At 52.5% G+C, this 14,232-nt stretch overlaps 1 protein-coding gene across 1 annotated transcript; it reads right to left on the reverse strand.

Moving 5' to 3' along the window:
• Window positions 1–9,566: 9,566 nt before the first annotated feature.
• SIX2 (SIX homeobox 2) lies at window positions 9,567–13,515 on the reverse strand. Its single transcript, XM_027723424.2, has 2 exons — window positions 12,886–13,515; window positions 9,567–10,367 (listed from the first exon to the last, which is right to left on the reverse strand). Exons 1-2 carry the CDS (start codon window positions 13,443–13,445, stop codon window positions 10,064–10,066), a joined length of 864 nt encoding a protein of 287 aa, XP_027579225.1. The 5' UTR covers window positions 13,446–13,515; the 3' UTR covers window positions 9,567–10,063.
• Window positions 13,516–14,232: the final 717 nt, after the last annotated feature.

Consider the following 14,232-nt stretch of genomic DNA (forward strand, 5'->3'; position numbering starts at 1 on the left):
TCAACAAACTAGGCAGGTGGAGATTTTTTCAGAAGCTTATACTAACAAATTTGAAGACAATATGAAAAGTATTAATAGAAAACAGAAAGTATCCATTTGTCAAAGTCCATATTGTCCACAGAAAAAAAAATTAGAGTTTTAACAACATTTCTGTGTAAAAACCTCTTAAGACATTGAATTGGTTGAAAAGTTTTGGAGGGGTCTTTTGAAATGGAGTAGTTGATTAAATTTAGATTTAGATTAATAATACACTGTATACATACAGTAGTATTTTTAGAAAGAGGCTGAAATTGTGTTCACAACTATGTGAACAAAGAAAAACATAGATTGAGATTTGCAACACTCTTTTTTATATCTCGTTTCTTTAACTTCTTTTAGATTTTCCATCTCTATAAATAGGTGACACCAAACTAAACTGTTTTTGACCTGAGCTGCCCTTGCCACCAAAACTGTCCTCGGGAAGTACTGGCTCTCACCGGCTCCACATTCATTTAGGGTTGATTTGAACATGTGTTTTGCGTTCAAGAATGCCCTGTAAATATAAACAACTATTACGACTCGAGTACATTTAATGACAAAAATGTGCTAATGCCGTGCTGACGACATTCGCCCTTGAATTACATTCCTTATAAGGGCGATGCTGCTCGACCCGGCCGGGTGGGCTGCGGGGCGGCCCAGCCGAGAGGCGTCCTCTCTCACACTATCCCAGCCACCCTCTCATCCTTGTCCCGAGTAAAATAACCTAAAGCAAAGGTGTGTACCCCCACCCCACGAGATGTACCTGTCACAGACTGCTGCAAGGAAGCTCACCTACCGACTTCACGGTCGGTTACACGAAACACCGGGAAATGTGAAAGCAAACTGATATCTCCCTCTAAAACTCTTGCTCCTCCGAGCTACGAAAAGGATGGGGGTTTTTAGACAATAATTAATTAATTAATTAAATAAATAAATAAATAATAATAAAGAAACGTCCAGCCCCACGCCGCCGCGGGACCAACAAGGACAGCTCCGCCGGGACCCCAGCACTCGCCAGGCAGCGATGGGAGACGGGAACACGTGGGAGTAGCTCCCACGGGTGTGCGAGGAGCGCACACGCGTGTGCTGAAGACTCGTCCCTTTCTTCCCCTCGTCGAGGTGCGGGGTTGTGCTCCCTGGAGGTTTTTTGTGTCAGCGGCCGTGGCCCCGCTTGGCCGCTCGCCCCCGCCCCGAGGCCCCAGTGGGGGCTCTGAAGGGCTGGTGGGGGCCCTCCCACCCAGCTCCCGGGGCCGCTGTAAGGGAGGCACCTGCCCCTCCGAGGAACTGCTTTTAATTAGGCGCGGTAATGACCTTCTTCTTGGCCGAGGGAGGCGAGTCAAGTGCTTTTGCACTCCCGGTCGTGATCCTGCCTTCGTTGGTGGCTTTGCCGGAGATGCTGGACCCATGTTAAAGCTGCGGCAACAGGAGGGTTAAAAAAGCCCCAGCAGCCCTGGCCGCCGGAGGGGCCTCCGCCGCGTCAGCGGTCCCCGTGGGTCCCACCGGCAGCGGGCTGCGGCAGCGCGGGGTGAAGGGCGGCCCCAGCGCCCCACGACTTCCCCCATCACCCCGGGACGGCTTCTGTCTCTCACACGTTCCAAAATCACAGAGAGAGGCAACGGGTTTGTTCTGTTTTCGCATTTCGAGGGAAAATGCCAGTTTCCCCGGCGTTAACAGTTCCTTCCCCCGCCTCTGCGCCTTCCCTGCTGGAAAAAGAAAAATCCCAGAGAGGCCCCTGGCAGATGGATGGGTTACGGCACGGCCGTCACCGTGGCTCTGGGTTGACGATGTCCCCGCGGGTGGAGCCCCCCGGTGCCTCCGCCGATGCCCCCCGCCCTCAGACCCGCCTCTGGCCCAGGCACGTCGGCCTTCGCCCGGCCACAGAGCGCGGAGATAGAGCTTGTCTCTGCTGCTTGCATAGCAGACAAGCCGTTTCAGAAGGTGCCCAGGGCTTCAGGAGTGAGGGAGGAACCTGCACTAAGGCGGGTTAAGCGGGGGCACAGCAGCTGCCGGGACCTGCTCCCGTCAACATCAAAATGGCACGAGGGGCTTTGGTGGCTCGATTGGCCCCTCTGAGCCGGCATCTTTCGAGAACTGCAAAGAAAATACTGTCTTGCAGTCACTGTAATCCACGGTTTTCATTTACTATTATTCAATCAGGATTTATCTCTGTTTTTTTAGGAGGCTACTTTTCCAGGACTGTTACTCGATACTGATCCATTAAATCATTCCAGCTGAGAGATTAAATGTATGATTTGCAACCAGCTGGATTTCTTAAATGGTGTCTTCGCCTCCCTTCAGAATATGAGCAGACCCGACGAGGAAACACTTTGCTTTGGCATGGAAACTCGCACATTTGCCCGAAAATTACCGCACGGAGTACATTCAATGCCAACAGTATTCTCTTCCTTTCTCTTCACCGGATTAGATTTCCCTCAGCCATAAAATGCCTCCAAAAGGGAGATACCATCGAAATGGCAACGCATGCCAAGCGAGAGGGTAGGCAGTAGGCTTAAGCCTGCGTACTAACACCGCAGCCGCTCTCTGCGTCTCTCAGGGCTGCCCCGGCTCCAGTGAGCCCATACAAGCAGTCCCGACCCCGGGGAGGGGGAGCCGGGGGGCTCCTGGGCACTTACCGGGGGCTGGAATACCCCCGGAACACAACCCTCGGGGCCGATCGCGGGGGCATTCCGTGGCCTCGAAGTGTGACAGGGGTGAAAGGCAGGCTGGGGAGCTTGCGCCCCCGGACACAGCTCCCCGTTGTACCCCAGCGGGGCAATGCAGAGGAGGGGACTGGTCTCCGCGGCCCCTTCACAGCCGGCACTGTTCGAGGTAATAAACATATCCGATTTGGAGTAATTATGGGAGAGCGACTGGCCGCCCTCTATCTCCGGAGATCCCTGGCGGGGACGGCGTCTCAGGGACCGGCAGTAATAACCATCAGATCTAAAAGTAATACCGTATAGGTGGGAAGCACCGTCGCTTTGGCTGTGCCGGCCTCGCAAAAAAAAAACAAAAACAAAAACAAAAAAAAAAAAAAAAAAAAAAAAAAAAAAAAAAAAAAAACCACAAAAACAAAAAACCAACCAACCAACCAAACAAAAAAGACAAAAGGACCTCGTTAAGCTAAAAGGCATCTGAGACTTTTCTCCGACCGAAACCTCCGAAAAACCACCGCACGGAGGGGATTTGCCGCACCTATGAGACAGAAACCACCTTGGTTTCTGCTAAAAGCGCCAGTGAGGTGGGATAGTACACCTCCGGCCCTCCTAATTTGGGAAAGCAGCGAGGTGAGCTGCTCAAGGACGAAGCCCAGTCCTACATCACTCTCTCCACAACCACCCGTAGGGCGCCCGGCTCTGCGCCCCGCGCAGCGCTGCCAGCGCCTGGTTTCGTTTGGTTCCGGGAGGTTTCCAAACCATCCTGATTTACCAGTTGTTGATGTTTTTGTTGGGTATGCGGCATTCTTCTAAAGAACGATTCCTAAGCTGTCTCCTGATTTTTCAATATCCATTCCCTCTCCCATCTCCAGCCGTGGCCCCTCTCGCTGCGTGGTGCATTGAGCTGCGGATCCTCGCCCCGAGCAGCTCCCGAGCTCATGGGTAACCGAATATCTCAGGGTACCGAAAGAAACCCACCCGTCCCTGGCCCCACAGCAGCCTGGGAGCCCCGACCCCCGGCTCCAGCACCCCCTGTGCCCAGGGGAGGCCGTGCGCTTGCTCCACTCCCCTGGCTTTGGTGGTGGGCGGCGGATCGGAGCGGGCCGGGAAGAGAGCGCTGCATGTCACAAATCCCCCACCTGCCGTGAGTGCTCCGACGGTGGGAAACAGCCGATTCCCTGAGAAGGGGCTGCTCTGATTGCCGCGGCACAGACAGTCCCCGACGGCCGCTTGGTTCTACGGCGCCGGGGTAAATGGACCAGGGGTACCGGATCGGCCCTGCTCGGGACGGGCCTTCCCCGGGGATGTCACTAGCTCAGTCTTTGGTAATGCTTTCCCCCATCACGCAGCTCTCCGGTGACAACAGGGGGACAACACTTTCTTCCACTTAAGCGCATCCCACCGACCCAGCGGTGTTCAGTCTCCTGCCACCCTCGCGGCAGCACCGCCAGGTGTGCCGGGAGAGACGTCTCACCGACGGGTGACGGACTGGCCGTTCACCCTCGCCGCCTCCTTGCGAAGGACTGCGTGTCCCCGCACGGCGTGGATCTGCCCGCTGCCGAGATGGCCACTTCGCCTCGGGCACCTGCCGCAGGGGTTTCCGAAGCACCGGGCAAAAGCCGGCCCCGCAGCGGGGACAGCAGAAGCCCACCTTTCGGAGGAGGTGGAAGGAAAGGGAAAGAAAACGGGGAGCGGGACCAGATGTCCCCTCGGAGCCTGCCCGTGCTGTGTTTGGCTCCGTGGACAGGGTGATCGGGGTATGTGTGGGACTAACGATGAAACCTTTGCTTCTAAGTGCTGTCTAATCAGGTTCTCTGCTCTCTCCCCAGACCTCCAGTACAAGTGCATCTAAACCTGTGCTTTGGAATGGTGCGGTTGGAAGTACCTCTGCCCAGACCCAAACTCCGGTACGTCTAGAAATCGCTCTTCCAATACGATCCACTGGACTTTGTCCAACATTTTTTAGCAAACTGTAGGCTTTATAAAGTCCCACTTTCTAACTCTTCACACACACCGTTTTTTTTTTCCTTCCTGTTGCCAGCCAGTCTTGCCTGGGTTGACATCCAGACGAGCAGTCAGTTTTCAGACTCAGAAGTCCGTCTCTTAACTAACACGCGTTAGTTCTAACTGCTGCCTTGGTTTTCACGCTGCAGCTTATTTTTGGAGAGCAGGGTAGCGCAAATGAATATTCCTGATGAAGGTAGCTTTCACCGGATTCTTTACAAAATCTATTCCCCCTTCCTCCCTCTCACCCCCTGGGTACACAGGCACCATACTGAGGTTTGCATTTTTCATGGCGGGACAGACAAGTCTGTAAAAGGCATGTTTGTTTTTCATGGCTGTTTCAAATATGTATTTCCTGGAGGACTTCGCATCTGATGGGGTCATCAGAAGCACATGTGCGATTTTCATCTTTCCAAGTGATTTCTCCTCTTCTACCCTCCTTTCCTTACCAGCAGTGTTTGCTGATATAACATTTTATCTGTTCGTCCACCGTAGCTCCCACTAAAAAAAGCCTGTCCGTCCCAAACTCTCGGTGAAGTCCCAGTTTGTTTCTGTGTGTCTGACTGGGATTTTTGGTTTTGTTTGGGGCTTGGGGAGGCTATTTTTATAAGAAGTAATTTTTTTCTTTTTCTTCCTCTTGTTGTCGTCGTCGTTGTTGTTTGGGTTTTTTGTTTTATTTGTTTCCTACAGTACGCAGCTTGGGCTGGAGGTGCTCTACCGACCAGCAAGCCCGACCGCCCACTCGGTAGCCGCTGCTCTTTGGTACCCCGGGGTGCGAAGCTGGACGGGCTCCGGATAAAGACGGATTTGATATTTAAAGCTGGGGATTGAGCGTTTTGCTCAAACCCAGCAAAAACTCCCCAGTCGCTAATAAACAACCCCCGCCTCCCGTTTATTTTAATGGTAAGGAGATGAACCTTCTTCCCAAGCAAGAAGCCACCTCCCCGATACATAGAGTGGAAGCTTTGAGCGCTGCTACTCGCAACAAAATGGTAAGAAGCTGATCCCGCATCCCAGCTCTGAGGTTTATGTATTTTTTCCAAATCCCAGAGCTACTCTCCTTCAGACAAAACCCTCACCTTTTCCTTGTGTACTGAAGCACTAAAAGTTCCCTTCAGTATATTTTCCTTGGCTGCCTGAGCCGCAGCATTTTGATTCACTAAGCAGAGGAAGTTAAAGAACTCTGCAGTAAGGGCCAGTGCCCAGTGTTTTCATCACCACTCCCCTACATTATTTGTCATGCTCAAGTGAGGGTTTGTTCAAGCCAAAAGCCTGCGCATACCGGGCTGCATTTGTTTCTTCTAAAGAAGGCAAGAGATTTTGTTTCCGGGTCTGGTAACAGGAGCCCCTGTGCCTTACACAAACATAGCTGGGCAGGCAGGGGCACTCCCAAGGCTTTTTGTTCCGGGGCTGCAGCAGCCCCCCTCAAACACACATTGAGGCTTTGGTTAGGCCTAAATGGCTGCACTAGGTCCCAGGAGAAGAGGCAAAGTAGCTTTGTCCGGAGTAGCCCACAAAAAATATACCAAGCGGGTGACTTCTCTCATGTCGAGTGTTTGCAAAATGGCTTACACTATCCAAAGAAAAAAACAGCCACACAGCCTTGTAAATGAGATGCGACTGTGTTTCTCAGAGGAAGTCCTGTTTACCCCCGAGAGCCTGCAAGGGCTAGTGGATGTAAGGCGTTCAACCAGCAAGCTCTGGCATACACTCCCTTACTCATAGGAAAGGCTCTTACTTCAATAGAAGTTCTTCCTGTCCCCAGAAAAGCGTAGAAAACGGCCACATCTCCAGTAGCCTGTCGGGATGCTCTCCCATCGTGTCCATCAGTATTTCCCTGCCAGGGTGATGAGTTGAGCCTTGCTAGGACAGACAGAAATGTTTTCTGTCTCAAGTGAGCTATTTCTCTTATGACTCTCTTCAGCGAAGCACCAGGTCTGTGAACACTCATATAGTAAAATACAGCAGAAAAAAATTTGCCCTAGTACGTGAATGTTCAGCTCTCTGCTACCTAAAGGAATTACTCCAGTTACAGGTCTGGGGGCCGTAAATGCTGAATACATTACGTAATTTGGTAAGATTTTAGTTTGAGGTCAAATACTGCTTATATATACACACACACACACATATATATGTGCGTGTGTATGTATATACAGGGTGCGTGTGCGTACACGAGAGAGCACGGTTCTTCCCGGGTTAGTCCCGCCGTGCGGTTTGCCCGCTGCATCCTGACCTCAGTCCGAGAATAGTCAAGGGGGTTTTCATGGATAAAACCTGCCAGGATCGAACCACCTTTTTATTCATGCCCCAAAAACCTTGCAGCTACTCCAGAAACAACCAACCCTGAGATGAGATATGCCCCATGTAACCTAATGCTAGCGAATCATAACTAATCTGTTTAAAACCAAGGATTAGTCACGTCGGTTTCGGCGTATTCCTCTATCGGGAACTTTTTTTGTGCGTGGAAAATCGGAGGGATTTGGGGTAATTTACCAAACATCAGTACCAAGGCAAGTACGGTCCGATACAATGAGTTTGAACATGTAAGGGTTTTCAGGTTGCATTACATATGCCCCATCATTGAGGCTTTGAGCTGTATGCGCCCTTTATGCCAGATTGACCTGCAGACTTTTTTCTTACTGTATGATTTCTGCTTCTAGCCGTCTTTAGTTGGCTTCAGCTACTTGCCCTCTCCTGATTTCTCCATATATAAGAGATCCGCACTGAAATTTACATTTTTACAGATCCTACTCTTTCCAAGGGTCTTTCTCACCATGTCAACCCTTCATTTACGTTCCCCGATCGAATTATGCCTCCTCTGTGCAATATGACCGTTTATTAATCACATAAACCCCATCGTGTTTTCATACTGCCTCTTTAAATATTCCCCATCTTGCCTTTACTCTTTCTCATTTTTTCTTTCTCCAGAGGGCAAAGCCTTAAGGCTTTATTTAGGTTTTGGGGTCATGTTTTATTAACCTAGACGTTCTGTTACCCTTCCGAAGCTCATTTCTACCTATAAAAATACATAATAATTAAGTAGCCAATTAATTCATTCTTTGCAATATTGCACATCTGCATGTGTTATTTTACAGGGAGCAGGAATCTTCTGTAGCTCTAGGAAGCAGTGGTTCCTCTATTTGCAAAATGTTTATTTTCAAAGAATTAAAATTCATAGCTAAAATTATTAGATGCTTCTCAACGGAAATAACAGGATCTGCTTTTTAGACCCTAATGCACGCAGGGCCCCAATGGTACGCTCTTACAGCACAGACAACAGCCACATCATCTTCGCCGCTGAAAAAATGACCCCAAAGAGCAGAAACAGAGGACACATAAACCTGAATATACCACATTGCCTCTGATATAAGACTGTACCCCGCTGCACCCCAGCATAACGAGAACACTGGATTTATAGTCGCGAGTGAGGGTAAACTTTTTTCCGGAGGCCGAACCTCCCCCTTACTGACATCCATACATTCCCTTCTATAGACTTTTAACGGGACCTCAGAGAAACGTACTTTTAGCGGGCACCCAAAAAAGCACAGAGGCGCTAATCCAGCCTCAGATTATATCAAATTAGGACATTGCCCGCACAATACTCCCACTGACTGAAATTTCAGCCAGCGTCTGAAACCTGGACACAATCTTTGCTGAACTACACATATTTCTATCCAGCTTGAAGCCATATCGTTTTCTCGGTTTATTTTTTACAAGAAAATAATTTTAAAGAAGAAAAAAAAAGGAAAGTATAAAACTCTTTGCAAGCTCTGAGGAACATTTTAAGCAGATGACATAAGACATTCGGCTTCTAGCAAAGAGGTGGCAGCGAGGGTGCAAGATGTATTGAAATCACTCTGAATTATCTTTTAATGGGGCAAACTGGCAAGCAACTTGCGTGTCTCTTTTGCCAGCCGGTGCTTACAGAAAAGGGAATTAAAAATAAAGAAAGGAAAAGGAGGGGAATAGAGCAATCCCTTTCCCACCATCACTCCCGAAGACGCTGGAAAGGCGTTTGCAGCCCAGCCGTGCTGAACTGCGGAGCAGGGTCTGGCCACACATGGTTTGCCCACCTGCCCTTGAAGCGAGGTGGGGAGAGCGTGGCGGGGTGGTCGGCTTTCTGCCGGAGCCAGCGGACACCGAGCGGAAAAGCCCGCAGCCTGCACGACCGTGCCCTCGGTGGAGCAGGTGGCTGACCTCTACTTTTCCCTCAGGGCCCGCACCGCCCGTCCTTCTCCGACTCCTCAGCTCCCCGCCCCCGCAGGGCGACTTCAACTCCCCCCTGCGCACGCCGCTTCCCCGGAGCAACGCGCCCGGGCGTTGCTCCGCGGGTCACCCCAAACGGAGCACGTTGCAGGGTCTGAACACACGACACTGCCTTCCCCGGCGTCCCCCACCAGAACGCCCGCTCTGTTCCGCTCAGGACTGAGCCCGAAAACACCCCGCGGGCGAGTGAAGCAACTGTACGCCGAGTTAGATTTCTAATTTTTATTATAAAATAAAAGCAGAAATATTTTCCAAAGAATGTATTCACATAATATAAACAAGAAACAAAACTAAGGTGAGTGACTTGTGGTTGATACTGTCTTTTAGGTCTAAACTTGAGCAGCAATTCCTCTTTTCTTTTTAAAGCGAGCTCCTGCCCACGTTGCACACAGAGGGGGGAATTCTGTCTCTGCCTTCCTCCGGGCCAGAGCCGGGCCACCACTTCCTTTTACGCACAGCAAATGGCTAAAGCACCACATGGACAAGGCCAAAGAAGCTGTCTCTCTGCATAGCATCAGCTACAAGAAGGTTACAGAGTCTGCCTAGAGCGCGTGTTGCTGCTATAACTTGTCTACAACTTTTGTATTCTTAGTTGAAATTGTACATCATACACCTGCCACGGATACATAGCTACAATAGAATAACGGGAGAGATGTGTAACTTCCAAACAGGCATGGCAACAGCAGCCTTGCGTTCCACTTTCCTCCCCACATCCCGAAAAAAAATATTACAATGTGCCTCTTCCCACACAGACCGGCCCGATCGAGTGACACCACTGAGAGATTCGTGAAATTAAGGCTGGAAAGAGCTGCTAAACCGATCCCCCTTACAGCCTGCCGTGAAAATCACAGCTCCTGTCCAATAGTCATTACACGCCTGAGCCCCCCTGTAAACAACTCTTAAGGCTTTTCACAACATCACTGCCCACAGTTGAGTCTGCTACCTTGCAAACCTGCAGCCAGCCTTCTGCCAAAGGGCACAACACATCCACTAAGGTGTTTGTCATCTCTTTCAAGTCTCTGGTAAGATTAAGGGGGGAGAAAAAAAAGGAAAGAAAAAAAAGGAAAAAAAATAGAGTAAAGGAGGGCTGGTGCCAAGGAGGGAGCGTGTACACTGTTTTAAGAGCCCAGATCTACCAGGTTAGATGACATGGGGTTGAGGATGGAGTCCTGCAAGCTGTGGTGGTGCATGGGGTCGGCACTGGGCACGGGGATGGCGCTGGGGCCCTGGGGGTGGCCCAGGCCGTGCAGGGGCTGCAGCCCGGGATTGGAGCTAAGCAGCAACGCGGGGCTGGAGGAGGTGTGATCCGGGGTCCCTGACGGCGTCTTCTCGTCCTCTGAGCTCCCCAAAACTGTCTTATTCCCGTTCATTGACGCCGAAAGCGGGTTGTGGCTGTTGGAGTTGGAATTCTCGTTGTTTTCCCTATAGGAAACACAAAAGAGGGAGGGAAATCACCTTGTGGCCGTCGCTCCGGGGCGCACACCGCTGGAGCGGGGGCGGCGGGGAGCTGGTTCCAGGGAGCAGCGAGCGGAGGGGAGTGCAAAAACAGTAGGTTTGAAAACTGCAAACCTCCAAGGTCTCTTCATCTGGCACTAAGGTCTAAGGTCCGCTGAGCTTGTAAACAGTGTCTCCCACTAGCCCAGTGGAAAGTGTCACTTTGCCAAAACGCAATTTTCTGCGTCCAAAGGGTTTGCACAGCATGAGGAGGGAGGCGGAAGGGAGGAAGACATTAAAAAAAAAAAATGTACTTTTAAACTTTAAAACTGCTCTAGGACCTGAAGAGAAATTTGGCCATGATCTCTCCTGGGAAGGCCAAAGTCCGGCGAACTCCAGGCAGAATGGCTCCGTGCAGCAGAACAGCCTCCCGGGCTCACATCAGGAGGAAAAGTCTTTTGCTTAAGACGTGGTTTTTTTCCGCCTCGCCCTGAGCCTAAAGCTCAAAATATAGCCCAATATGGAAGATAAGGCAAGCGAACAGAGTTAACTCGGCCCTCTTGGGAAATGCTCCGCGCGGCCTCCGCTACCCCTCCATCCCCACTTGGACGGCGGTGGGCGCAGCCAGGGTGGCCCCTCGCACGGCTCCGCGGCGGGGATAGTCAGCACCGCCGGTGTGCCTACCGACAAAGACTCGGAAAGGCAGTACGTAGTTTCGAAATTCATCACCGGGTAAATACCGAGAAATCGCTGGAGGCTGGCCAACTCCTTGCAGATACATCTATATACTTATATATCTATATTATTTTCCGAAATGAGAGCAGCAAGTTGGGGTCCCTTCAAGGTTTACGCGGCCTTTACACATAGCCCTCGTAGAAATACTTTAGTCACAGTCCTGCCTGAAATACTGAAGGCAATGCAAGTCTATTTAAAAGCTTCTGAGGAAGTTTTGAAACACACTATCTGGCAGAGGGGCCCTATCCTGAAGGATTTGGAGAAGTTAAGCCATTGCACTGACGGTTTTTCCTCACTAAGGGCTGCAGGATGTGGCTGGAGACACTTAGTGCCAAAAAAATAAAAATAGACAAGAAAGCTCTGTTTGAACAAGTTTCCTTGAGTGAATGGCAATCCCATGAACGGTCTGTTTTCCAACGCCTGGAGTGTAATATTAGGTTGAGTGTATTTTTCAATGTCAAAAATCTTATTTGTCTCTGGAGACCTTTAAAATTTGATTCCGCGGGAAGAAAAAAAAAAAAAAAGGAATGGAATAAGTGTAACCTTCATTTCCTTTGGATATTTGAAGGTGAGTCCCTGCTATCAGCAATAAAAAGGATCTCTAACATCTCGTAAAACCAACACTTGTGAGGATTTGAAGTAAAATTAAAGCGCTAGCACCGTTTCGTGAAATGAACAGAGCAAATCTGTGCGCGAACCTGCCGGGCTGCACAGCTGCGCGGCCGCGGCGCTGCCCGTTTCCAAAATACGATAGGCAGAGAGTCTCGAAAGATAGAAGTTACCTCAGAGGCAAGGATCTACAGGAGATTTCTGATATATCAATTGACCGCGCAGGTCATACGATCAGGTCCGTACGGACTGGGCAATTCAGCGAACTAGTGAATGCAGTTGAAGGACCCTTTTTGCTTCTTCGAACCTTTGCGTCTTCCTAAGGTACAGGGACTGGTGATGACTTTTCAGTCATCCCGAATACTCAAGGATGTAGGCATTAACCTCTGCCCGGCAATTAATAGTCCCTTCACTCCATTTAACGTGAAAAGCACAATCGCAGAATCATGTTCGTCCTAAGAACATACACCTATTGACATGCGTTCATGAACACCTTACTGAGTAGGGAATAAGAACTGCAATGTCACGAGCGAGGCAAGAAGTTGCTCTGCTCAGTCCTTGTCCAGGTCTCCCGCCGCACGCCAGGAGCCGACGACACTGGACATATTTGCTAAACGCGTTCAGACCTACGTGTTTCCCTCTGCCCCTCGGCTTTCCCTTTCTGCACCGGAGTAACCCTCCAGGACACGTTCTGAGCTGTACGGGGCGCGGAGCCCTTGCCCTTGGGCCCCGCCGCCGCCCGCCTGTCCCGACGGGCCGCAGACTCCCACACGCACCTTCGGCCACGGCGCCCGGCTGGGCTTCACTCCGGGTTGCCCCGGAGAGGCGGCGGCCGCGTTGCTTTACTGGGAGTCGCCGCCAGCCGTGGGGAGCGACCCCAGCAACAGAGGCTGCCCTGGGGCCGCCGCGTCGGCTGTGTGGGGAATGGGGTGTCGGCGGGGAAGGGGTCTCGGCTGCCTCTCCCGAGGCTGCTTTCGGCGGACAGAAGCCCTCGCCGAGAGCCCAGCTCGTTCGCCGCTGGCTCTTTGGGCGCCCCCGCGGTGGACAGCCCATCCCCTCCCGGCGGGCCTCCCGCAGCCGGGGCCGGGGCAGAGCGGGAGGCGCGGGGCGAGCGGCGGGGTCGGGCAGCCGCGAGAGCAGGGGAAGCCGTGGGGAGCCGTACCTTTCCTTGGCCTCGGCGGCGCGGTCCCGCTGCCGGCGGTTCTTGAACCAGTTGCTGACCTGGGTGGTGGTGAGGCCGGTGGCCTCGGCCAGCTCCCGCTTCTCGCGGGGGGACGGGTAGGGGTTGTGGGCGTACCACTCGCGGAGGACGCTGCGGCTCTTCTCCTTGAAGCAGTAGCTTGTCTCCTCGCCGTCCCAGATGGAGCGGGGCAGCGGGAACTTGCGGCGCACCCGGTACTTGCCCACCGCCCCTAGGGGTCGCCCCCGGAGCTTCTCCGCCTCGATGTAGTGCGCCTTCAGCCAGAGCTGCTGCAGCTTGGGGTGGTTGTGCGCCGAGAACTGGTGGCTCTCCAGGATCTTGTAGAGCTCGCGGAAGTTGCCCCGGTGGAAAGCCACCACCGCCTTGGCCTTCAGGACGCTCTCGTTCTTGTGGAGGTGCTCGCAGGCAGGGAGGGACCAGAGGAACCGCCCCAGCCGCTCGATGTTGCCGCCTTGCTGGAGCACCTCGCAGACGCAGGCCACTTGCTCTTGGGTGAAGCCAAAAGTCGGGAGCATCGACATGGTGAGCCCTGCCCCGCCGCGCGCCCTATGGCCTCATAGAGGGAGCGGCGCGGGGCAGCGGGCAGCGCCCGGCATGCGGGGCCGGCCCCGGGGCGGCGGCGCCCGGCGGGGCCCGCTCGGGCGTCACGGCCGGGCACGGGGGGCCGCGGCCATCGGCGGCGCCCGACCCCGGGGCGGTCGCGAGAGCCGGGGAAAAAAGGCGAAGAGCGACGAAAAAAAGTCTCGAGAGCCCGAGCGCGGGCGGCTTTTCCCCCGGCCGCCGCCTCCTTTTTGTAAGTCCAAGTTGCGAGAGTAACTTCGTGCCTCTTTTGTCTCCTATCTGCAGCGCTCGCAGCGGCCGCGGCTCTCACACCCCCACCCCCCTCGGCCGACGGTTTGGGATCTCCCTCTTTCCCCCCCAACCCCCACCGCCAGATCCCACATAATATAGTGGTAAAGCCCTGCTCCCTCGCTCTTCTCCCTCTCGGAGTTTTCCCCCCTTTCTTTCTCTCTCTCTCTCTCTCTCTCTCTCTCTCTTTTTTTTTAATAATATTATTCTAAGCTGGCATGAAAAGTGATTATCCGCGCTGTGATTGGTCCGGTTATCTGACCCGGGGACTGCCAGCAGAAGACAATAGTTTTAGTCAAATTATTTGCCATGGTGACGCTGTCAATCAGGGGTAACCCGATCTGTTTTGAGGTGGCTCCCCGGCTGGGTTGACAGATTGCTCAGATCCACTCAGAGGCGGCCCTGCGAGCTGAGATATTAGCTAGCGAGAGAGAAATTTCCGCCGTGATTGACGCTGCA

Source organism: Pipra filicauda, unplaced genomic scaffold (assembly GCF_003945595.2).
Source record: "Pipra filicauda isolate LSUMZ 115617 unplaced genomic scaffold, ASM394559v2 scaffold51_size4534324_pilon, whole genome shotgun sequence".
NCBI classification, from domain to species: domain Eukaryota; kingdom Metazoa; phylum Chordata; class Aves; order Passeriformes; family Pipridae; genus Pipra; species Pipra filicauda.